Source organism: Chrysochloris asiatica, unplaced genomic scaffold (assembly GCF_000296735.1).
Source record: "Chrysochloris asiatica unplaced genomic scaffold, ChrAsi1.0 scaffold00175, whole genome shotgun sequence".
NCBI classification, from domain to species: Eukaryota; Metazoa; Chordata; class Mammalia; order Afrosoricida; family Chrysochloridae; genus Chrysochloris; species Chrysochloris asiatica.
In genome coordinates, this window is record NW_006408693.1 from 4582877 (window position 1) to 4594370 (window position 11494).

The window sequence follows — 11494 nt, forward strand, 5'->3', positions numbered from 1 at the left end:
CAGCAAATAGAACAGAAATACAATTAACTTCAGTGTTTTGGACATTAAAAAAACAAGAATTTAAAAAACAATTCCCTTTGAAGTGTTTTGCTCCCTAGCTATAGATAATGAGAAGGGAAATGGAGGGAGAATATACCTTTCTTAGGTGCATGTACTTCAGATGGTACAACACAGTGCATGAGAGTTGGCATTCACTTAGTGCTTCAGTTGTGTACTAGACACTACTGTGCTCATGGCACTACTGATTCAGTTGTCTTGTCAAAGCCTGATAGATTCAGTTGAAAAATCTTTATTCCTACTTTTTAATGGATTATTCATTTTGCTACTCTCTTTAAAAAGTTACTCTCTTTTACAGTTAGTAACAGTCTTCTTGTAACTCTGATTCATTTTAACTGAGACTTATTGGCTCATGTGGCTATTAATTAGGTGTACCTACTAAGTACAAAGTAACATCTTCTAGAATTCTATACTAAATTCATTTCTTACTGTAAGAATCACGAGAAATTGTTACAGGATGGATGGATGGGTAGGTTTATGGATGAATTTGGTTGTGTCTTGCAGGACAAGAAAGACATAATTAGACACACATTTAAGTAAATATCAAGTAAACTACAGTAGATATACAATTTTCATGTGTTGGGTTCAGAAATAGTTGACTATAATAATTAGACTCATACATTTATTCCATGACGTAGGTAGGTGGGAAGTAAGTGTTAACTGTCCTTCATGCTTTGATCAAAATCATGTGACTGGAGGTGGGAGAGTTGTCTCTATTTTCCAACATTCAAAGTTTCAAAGGACAAATATAAAGTATAAGGTACTCATACAAACATAGTTTGAGGTCCTTGTCAAATGCCACTGGTGGCTATTTTTTTGTTCAGAAACATGGGGGGATATGGATATTGTGCAGCTATTACTTTATCCCTGGTAATATGACGTAGTTGTTAAAATAGATTCTGTAGTTAGAATACCTGGAATGCAATTCTTGGTTTCCTGGTTTCCTTGCTGGTATTTTTAAACAAATTACTTCGTTTTCTCTTTGTATCTATTCCTCTAATGGAAATAATAGTGGCATCTCTTTCATGGGATTGTGAGCATTAAATAAAACCATACAAATACAACGTATTTAGAATAATACCTGGAACATAATAGACAATAAAATGATAACTATTATAATGTGTCTATATGTTTCCTCTCCTAAAGCTCTGGTTGGGAATGCCTGCTTGGTATGTAGCAGCTTGCCGTGCCAATGTGAAGAGTGGTGCCATCATGTCTGCTTTATCAGACACTGAGATCCAGAGAGAAATTGGAATCAGCAACCCTCTACATCGCCTGAAGCTCCGATTAGCAATCCAGGAGATGGTTTCCCTGACTAGCCCTTCAGCTCCTCCAACATCACGAACAGTAAGTCAGTTTCTGCTCCTCTTCTCTCCCAGTGCTGGATAAACACCAGCAGCATCTCAGAGTCTACAGAGAGAAACTATAGCCACACACATTTCAATGTCAGCTTGAATTAATCGGAAGAGATTGAGCTTGCTCTTCATTAACCTTGCTGTTACTTTTAATAGATTTTTATTCAATGAGCTGTGCTTCCAATTACACTTGAAGGCTATATTCTTCATGATTATTCAGTTCTCTAAAACAGGAAGTGGGAACCAAGACAGATTTTGGGGCCAGTCTTTAGATTCAAGTTTAGATCTTTCTTGCAAGCTGCAAGTCCTTTGTCTTACACTTTTTTTCAGAAATTTCCCTATTAAAAATGTAATTCAATATCATCAGGACATGAGTTGAATACATTATTATTTTATAGAGATACAGTACTTAATTATTTTTAAACAGTTTCTACATTTTGACATTATTACAGTGAGTCAATGTTTTATTAATGCCAGGTAGAATACCTTCCTTTAAAATCTGTTTTTTTTTCCTTTGTAAATCTCTCATCCTCTCAGAAATGGTTCCTGGCATGGATAAGCACTCAACTACAAATCCCAAGGATAGTGGTTCAAACTCACCAGCCGCACCTCAGAAATCCTATACAAGGTGGCTGTTTGTTCAAACCTACCAGCTATTCTATGGGATTGAAAGATGGGGCAGTCTGCTTCCATATAGACTACAGCCTTGGAAACCTTACAGTGTAGTTCCACTCTGTCTTTTAGGGTTGTTGTAAGTCATGATTCAACTCTTCAGCAACAGAGTTGTATTTTTATAATGTTGGGAAATAGCTAACTGTGAAAAATAGCACATAGGATGAAGAACTCAAACGCTAAAAAAATTTCAAATAATGTTTTATTCATTTCCTCAAATAATTCTCAAATTATATACTTGTTGATAAGTGCTCTGTTAACTGAGCCTCTGTGGGCCCATATATAATGTTGTTGTTAAGTGCTGTTGTGTCAGTTCCAAAGCATAGTGACCCTTGCATAGGGTTTCTGAGGAGCAACTGATGAATTTGAACCACTGATCTTGTGGCTCAAGCCAACCTTGCAGGCAAGTGCATTAATCCACAGCACTACACCAGGACTCCTTATATTGATACAACATAATAAAATATGAAAGACAGAGATACATTTGAATATCAGCTAAAGAAGCAAAAGCAATATTACTTTATACTGTTTTCAGGCACAACACTAACAAATACCGTTTTAGTGAATTTGCTTTATTTCTAGTGTTCAAACTTACCAGGTGCTCCTTATACAGGGTTGCTATGAGGGGAAATCAACTCCACAACACTTAACAACAACATTTATATTCCTTTACATTATACTATATTTCAATGCCAGAAATATAAAGCCAAATGTAGGAAGATTATAAACTTGAATGATGCCATTTTAATATCTTTCTCTATCACATGTAGGTAAAAAAGACAAAATCTAATAGACTCTTATTTATAAGATTAAGGAACCCTGGTGGTACAGTAGGATAAGTGTTAGACTGTTAGCCACAGGTCACTGTGAGTCGGAATCGACTCAGTGAAAATGGGTGGGTATTTTTAATATAGCTCTGGTGGCGTAGTAGTTACAGATTGGGCAGCTAACCTCAAGGACAGCAGTTCAAAACTATTAGCAGTTCCACTAGAGAAAGATGAGACTTTCTGCTCCCATAAAGAAAGAGTTGTTGTTGTTAGGTACCATGGAGTCGGTTCCGACTCATAGTGACCCTGCGCAGGGTTTCTGAGGCTGTAAATATTTACAGGAGCAGAATGCCTGATTGTTCTTCCACAGATTAGCTGGTATTTTCGAACTGCTGACCTTGAGATCGGCAGCCTGACTCGTAACCACTACGCTACCAGAGCTCCTTAAAAACAACATAGAACTACCCTATAAGGTTTTCAAGGATCCCTTCAAACTCAGGTGCTCTGAGTCTGAAGGGAGTCCACAGCACCTAACCAACCAACCAGCCATATATGTTGTTGTTAAGTGCTGTCAAATTTGTTCTGACTCATAGCAACCCTGTATAGGATTTCTAAGGAACAGATCCTTAGCCTGAACCACTGACTATGTGGTTTGCCATCCAGTGCTTATCCTATCATGCCACACCAGTTATATGCTCTGTACCAGAACTTGAACATTATTCAACCTAAACAATAATTCAGAATACATTGAAAATAGAAGTTGAGCAGGCAATTAAAATAATTATTTTGGACCAAATTCAGACCTGATTAATTTCCTGAATAAATTCCTGAGAAAGATCCTTTACACTGAGTCAATGTTTTATTAATGCCAGGTAATAATAAAGATCCTTCCTGAGAAAGAAGGATCAGAACTGGTTTATAGCTACACTTAAGCAGCACCTGATAATTTTCCTCTCAAGTAAAAATCAGATTCAAAAACAATTTGAAGGTGTGGCATTATAGAATAAACATTGGACTGCTAACCACAAGTTCAACACTTGAAATCCACTAACATCTCCTTGGAAACACCATACAGGATTGGTATGAATCAGAACAGACAGACAGCTTTTAACAACAACAACAACCATATTGCAAAGATAAGAGCATTCAAAGTGCCAACTTCTGGGTGTAAATTTTAATAGATTTGTGCTTTTTACTTATCAGCTTAATCCATTTTCATGGGAAATAGAATACTCATGACTTTTCTAAACATACTTGAACACACTAAAGAAATTTGAATCAAAGAATATTAAAGATAAGAGTAGATTCAATTGTTTAATTAACAGGCAGTTGTTACGACTGTTTATGAGAACATTTCTCTGTTTGGCTCAAAGACTTTTTTCCATATTATTTCCTCAGGAGCAGAATTCCAATTACACTACTTTCAGTTCATTAAGATGATTTTTGTAGATTACGATATTTTAAAATTGCTCTTCCCTCTGCCTGAAAAGTTCTTTCTAATCCCAATTCATCATTCCTTCCCCACTCGACCTTAACTTATTTTTTCCTGCTTGACCCTGTGGAAAGCTTTTACTAAGTCTCACAGCCTTGGCTTGGTTCCCTTCAATCCGGATTTTAATGGTGTCCTGCAGTATCACTCCGTGTACTTAGTGTTGTTGTCGTTGGTAAGTGCCATCAAGTCGGTTAGCAACCCTGTACAGGGATTCCCAGGAGAGGCTAGTGGTTTTATACCATGGACCTCATGGTTAGCAGTGTATTTACAAAAACCTGTAATACACTCTTCACTTGAATTGCTCCCCAGTGTGACACTGCAGGATAATGTGTTGGACTTCAAGGTCATTTTAAACCACAAGGTCAGAGGCTCAAACCCATCAGCCACTCCTCAGAAATGTTTTACATCAGACTACACAAGAATAAATTTGGGTTTTCTATAAGCCATACTCCTTAACTCAGTGCATGGGAAATTTTAGACTTTGAATAAATTCTTTGTTAAAAAAAAAAAAAAAATGATTGTACATATCACTCTATTCACCATTCCAAAGGATGTGAAACTTGAGTGAACTGTCATCTAGGAGGGACATTATATATGTTGGTAGCGTAGTGGTTATGAGTTGGGATGCTAACCTCAAGGTCAGCAGTTTGAAACTACCAGCCATTCCATTGGAGAAAGATGAGGGTTTCTGCTCCTGTATAGATTTACAGCCTCAGAAAGCTTATGCAGAATTGCTATGAGTCAGAACCAACTCCACCGCACACAACCACCACATAAAGAAAAGTAAGATGTTTTCCCCAATAGGCTGAGTAAGAAACAATATAGTCTAACTCCTAAATGCAAGATGGAAGATAAATATTATGGAAATTGCAAGGAAAGAGAAATCTCTTCTGGCTGAATAAGGAATCAAAGATTAATTAATATTGGAAAAAAGATAAAACATTTTAATGGTATTTAAATATTGTATTTGTTTATAAGATTAATGCATGATCCTTATAAATGTAGAAAATATAAATCAAATAACAAATTTTTTAAATAATAAAAATAATTCTAGAAATCATTACTGTTGAATTTTTATAATTAGCATTTTGATAGAATCCTTTTATAGAGATTAACAATATGCTTATATTGTTATATTGTAATATATTGTTAACAATATTATTGTTTTATAATATATTGTAAACACTATATTGTTTTGCATTTCTTTTTTTTTATAACACCACTCTTGGTCAGTTTGTTGTACAGTGGTTACATGTGTGATGTGGTGATGATGGGAGCTGTGCATTTGGTATTTCACATACCAGTGAGGTCATCCATGGTAGACAGATTTCAGCAGAGCTTCTAAATTAAGAAAGAGTATAAATATGGACAGGCAGACTATTTCTAAATAGTTAATAGTGAAAACCATGAATAGCAGTACAACATTATCTGATGTATTGTTGGAAAATGAGCCCCTCAGGTTGGAAGGCAATTAAAACCCAACAGAAGAAGATCAACATTATCTGATATATTGTTGGAAAATGAGCCCCTCAGGTTGGAAGGCAATTAAAACCAAACAGAAGAAGATCTGCCTCATCAAAGTAGATTTGAATTTAATGAGATGAATGGACCAAATATTTCAGGATCTTCATTTGCTGATTGGGCACAACTCAAAATACAAAGAAACAGTAGCAAACATCCATGAACTAGAATGTAGAATGTATGAAGTACAAATCTAGGAAAATTGGAAGTCTTCGAAAATGAAATGGAACACATAAAGATTAATGTCCTAGGCATTAGTGTTCTGAAATGGACTAGTATTGGTAATTTTGAGTCACACAATGATTGGGTTTAATATGCCAGGAAGGACAAATTAATAGGGAATAATGTCGTATCAGATTGCCAGCCTCAAAGTTGCAGTTCAAACTCACCAGCTCCTCAAAAACACTATACAAGGCCACAGTGAGTCAGAAGCAACTTTAGGGCACTTAACAAGGAAGACCATTTAATACCACTGTTTTTCAAATGTATACACCAACCACTAAAGCCAATGAGGACATAATTAAAGAAGTCTGTATACTTCTTCAAGGAACCCTCATAGTGTAGTGGATTATGTGTTGGACTGTAACTTAACTATAAGGTTAGCAGTTTGAGTCCACCATATGCTCCAAGGTAGAAAGATGAGGCTTTCTGCTCCTGTAACATTACAGCATCAGAAACGGTATACAGCGTCACTATGATTCGGATACCATGGCACACTATCAACAACAATTTCTTCAGTGTAAAATTGATCAAACATGCCATCAAGATGCATTGATAATTTCTGGTTATTGGAATGTAAAAGCTGGAACTAAAGAAGAAGGATAAGTAGTTGGAAAATATGGCCAAGGTGACAAAAACAATGCTGGAGATCGCATAATTATAAGACCAACAATGTATTCATTGCAAATACCTTATTTTAACAACATATAAGGTAGCTATACACATGACCCTCACCAGATATAATAAATAGGATTCAAATTAACTATATCTGTTGGAAAAGATGATGGAGAATATCAATATCATCCAATCCATAAAAAAAAAGGCCAGGGACTGCATATGGAACAGATCATCAATTGTCATATGCAAATTAGTTCAGCCTGAAGCTGAGGAAAATTAAGATAAGTCCATGAGAGCCAAAGTAAGACTTTGTGTATATTCCACCTCAATTTAGAAACCACCATAATACCAGATTTGATGCATTAGAGACTAATTACTCTGGAGACTAGAAGTGTGGGATATCATCAAGAACATCATATGTGAAAAAGGCATTATATATCAGGAAAAGATCAAAATGGATGTCAAAAGAAACTCTAAATCTGTTCTTAAGAATAGAAAAATAAATAATAGCAGAAATAAAGTAAAAGAACTGAATAAAAATTTTCAATGGGCAGCTTAAGAAGACAAAATAAAATATTATAATGAAATGTGTGTGCAAACACCTAGATAGAGTTAGAAAACCAAAAGGGAAGAACATACTCAGCATTTCTCAAGCTGAAAGAATTGAAAAAAATTTTTTCAAGCCTTGGGTTACAATATTAAAGGTTGCAAAATATTAAATGATGCAGAACATATCAAAAGGAAATTGAAGGGATATACAGAATAACTATACCAAAAAGAAATAGTCAATGTTCAATCATTACAAGAGGTAGTATATGATCAAGAACCAATGGTACTGAAGGAAGAAGTCCAAGATGCACTGAAGCCTGGTGGAAAACAAGGCTCCAGAAATTGATGGAATATACATAATGAAATGCTTCAATAAGTTTTAGCAGTACTGAAAGCACTCATTTGTATATGGCAACAGATTTTGAAGACAGCAACCTGGTGAACCAATTAAAAAAGATCCATCTTTGTACTCATTCCAAAAAAATAAAGATGATCCAACAGAATGTGGAAATCATTGAACAACATCATTGATATCACATGTGAGTAAAATTTTTCTGAAGATAATTCAAAAACTGTTGCAACAGTAAGTTGACAAAGAGCTGCCAGAAGTTCAAACTGGATTCAGAAGAGGATGGGAATGAGCGATATCACTGCTGATGTCAGATGGATCTTGATTGAAAGTAGAGGCTACCAGAAAAAAATGTTTACTTGTGCATTGTTGACTATGCAAAGACATTTAACTCTGTGGTTCATAACAAACTATGGATAATATTGAGAAAAATGAGTATTCTAGAACACTTAATTGTGCTCTTGAAAAACTTGTTTATAGACCAAGAGGCACTGTTTGAACAGAACAAGTGAATAAAATCAGAAAAGCTGTGTGCTGGGATTGTATCCTTTCCACATACTTGTTCAGTCTGTATTGTTGTTGTTGTTGTTAAGTGCCGTCGAGTCGGTTCCGACCCATAGCGACCCTGTATAGGGTTTCCGAGGATGTAAATCTTTACGGGAGTAGAAAGCCTCATCTTTCTCCCGCGGAGCAGCTGGTAGTTTCAAACCGATGACCTTAAGGTTCGCAGCCCGATTCGTAACCACTACGCTACCAGAGCTCAGTATACTGAGCAGAAAATGAGAGAAGCTGGATAGTATGAGGAAGAACTTGGCATCAGGTTTGGAGGAAGACTTTTTAACAACCTGTGATATGCAGATAACACAACCTTGCTTTCTGAAAGTGAAGAGGACTTAAAATGCCTACTGAAAAAGATAATAATAATAATAATAATAATAATAAATTGCAGCCTTTAGTATGGATTGTACCACCATATAAAGAAAAGAAAAAAATCCTAAAAATCAGATGAATAAGTGGCATCATAATAAATGGAGAAAAGTTTGAAATTTTCAAAGACTTCATTTTGCTAACAATCAACACTCATGGAACCAGCAGCCAGAAAATCAAAGGATGTATTGCATTAGGCAAATCTACCTCTTTAAAGTGTTCAAGAGCAAAGAAGATATCAGTTTGAGGACTAAGGGGCATCTGAGCCAAGCCAGGGTATTTTCAATTGCCTCATATGAGTCTGAAAGTTGGCTAATGAATAAGGAATGCCTTAGAAGAACTGAAGTAATTGAATCATGGTGTTAGTGAATATTGAAAATACCATGGACTGCCAGAGAATAAACAAATCTGTCTTTGAAGAAGTATACCAACAGTATTCCTTAGAAGAAAGGATTGCAAAACTTTGTCTCTCATTCTTTAAACATATTGTTAGGAGGAATCAATTCCTAGAGAAGGACATCATACTTGGAAAAGTGGAGGGTCCTCGAAAAACAGGAATACCCCCAAAGAGATGGACTGGCACAGTGGCAGAAACAATGAGATCAAATACAACAATTGTGAGGAAGACACAGGATCCAGTTGAGTTTTTCTCTGTTGTGCATAGGGCATCTAAGAGTCGGAACCAATTGGACTGCACTTAATAACAACACAATAACAACAATAAAGCATTTACCATATTTTTTTGGCCTTCTTTACTCATTACCCAGCTTTTCTATGCATATGAGGCAATTGAAAACACCATGGATTAGGTCAGGGGCTCCTTAGTCCTCAAACTGACATTTTTGCTCGTTAACACTTTCAAGAGGACTCCTGCATTAGATTTGCTTAATGCAATGTGTTGATTTCCTGACTGCTTCTATGATTGTTGATTGTGAACCAAACAAAATGAAGTTTTTGACGTCAATCTTTTTTTCCATTTATTATGATGTTATTTATTAGTCCAGTGGTGAGGATTTCTGTTTTCTTTACATCAAAGTGCAATCCATACTAAAGGGCTATAGTCTTTGATCTTCATCAGTAAGTATTTTAAGCTCTGTTTGCTTCTAACAAGCAAGGTTGTCATCTGCAGATTGCAGGTTGGTAATGATTCTTCTCCCAAACCTGATGCCATGTTCTTCTTAATATAAACCAGGCTTTCAGATTATTTGCCCATTAGAGAGATTGAATAAGTATGGTGAAAGAATACAACCCTGATGCACAATTTAACTAATTTGAGCAAAATGTAAGGAATAATAAGCATCCACTAGCAAATTGTCTAGAAAAGCATTAATTAAATGAGATATTTATTTGAGTTGTTGTTAAGTGCCGTCGAGTCGGTTCCGACCCATAGCGACCCTGTACAGGGCTTACGAGGCTATAAATCTTTACGGGAGCAGAACGCCTCATCTTTCTCCCACGGAGCCGCTGGCAGTATTGAACTGTTGGCCTTAAGGTTCGTAACCCGATTCGTAACCACTACGCTACCAGAGCTCCTTATTTGAGTAGAGGCTGGTTAAACTGAATTTCTACTGAAATTGCAGAATTAGCCAAGTGTTTACTACAAAGGCAATGTTTTAAGTGCTTTTCAAGTTGTAACTCATTTAAGCCTGACAGCAATGTGAAATAGATACTATTATTTTGTTTGACACATGGTAAAAACTGATGTATACATGTTGTTATTGTTGTTAGTACCATTGAGTCTGTTCCGACTCATAGCACCCTGCCTACAGTTTCCAAGGAGCGGCTGGTGAGCTTGAACTACCGATCTTGCAGTCACACTGAACTTGCGTCCAGGGCATTAACCCACAACACCAGGACTCTGATCTATAGATAGGTTAAATAAGTTGTCTAAAGTTACACACTCTTGTCATTTTGACTCATAACTATGTTCCTGAGAAATACACTTCTGATAGGAAAAAGCTTGTGCTGCCTGTACCCTACCACCTCGCAGAGTATTATATTTAATGCAATTTGATTCCTTTTTTCTTGATCACTAACTTTAAAAGCCTCAACCTTTAGTAGAAATAAGACAAAGTGGTGGTGGTGGTAGTGTGCCGTGGAGTCAATTCCGACTCATAGCGACCCTGTACAGGGTTTCGGAGGCTGCTTATCTTTACAGGAGCAGAAGCCTCATCTTTCTCCTGCAGAACAGCTGGTAGTTTCGAATTGCTGACCTTGAGGTTAGCAACCCAATTCATAACCACTATGCTACCAGAGCTCCTTATAACCATATAAATGCCAATCTTCTTATGAGGATAAATATTTATCTTGTTTTAATGAGAACTAGAAGGGAAATGTGAATATTGGAGTTGGCAACTCACTCGACAGCTTACTGAAAAGTTTGAGATTTGAGTTCACACAAAATTGTCTTGGAAGAAAGTCCTGGCAACCTACTTCTAAAAAATCGGCCATTGAAAATCCTATGGAGCATGGTTATATTCTAACACACGTGAGTCAATCAACACAAGAGTAGCTGGTATATGTATATGTATATATGTCTGTATATATATATATATATACCTCATGGTGAATGCAAAAGGTAAGTTGCAAGTTAATTTGTTTTACAACTCAATTATAAAATGCAAAATATTACAAATGGCATAGGTAGTAATAAATACTTCTTTTCTAGGTACGGTTTCAGAGTATTCTGAAGTCTGACTGTTTTATTTATCTTCTATCTCTCCCAATTCTATCAAAATATTCAACGTGCCACAAAATTTAAGGAGGTATTGACTGTTAGGTGCCAACCACACACTGCATGACCAAAAGAGTCAGTTGTTGTTGTTAAGTGCCATTGAGTCTGTTCCAAACCATAGCAACTATGCATAGGGTTTCCACTGAGTCGGTTCCAACTCACAATACCACACCAGGAAGAGTCAGTAGTTCCTAAAATTCAGTACCCTTTATACTCACTTATCTAATTCTAGTT

The 11494-nt window shown here is 36.2% G+C and overlaps 1 protein-coding gene across 9 annotated transcripts in view; it reads left to right on the top strand.

Annotated features, from left to right (window-relative positions):
- PPFIA2 (protein tyrosine phosphatase, receptor type, f polypeptide (PTPRF), interacting protein (liprin), alpha 2) overlaps positions 1–11494 on the top strand; it is a 749227-nt gene that overhangs the window by 679919 nt on the left and 57814 nt on the right. For all 9 annotated transcript variants that reach the window (XM_006871823.1, XM_006871825.1, XM_006871827.1 and 6 more), the window contains one exon: positions 1204–1404. In XM_006871823.1, coding sequence (XP_006871885.1) covers positions 1204–1404 — 201 coding nt within the window. The remainder of the gene's footprint in view (positions 1–1203; positions 1405–11494) is intronic.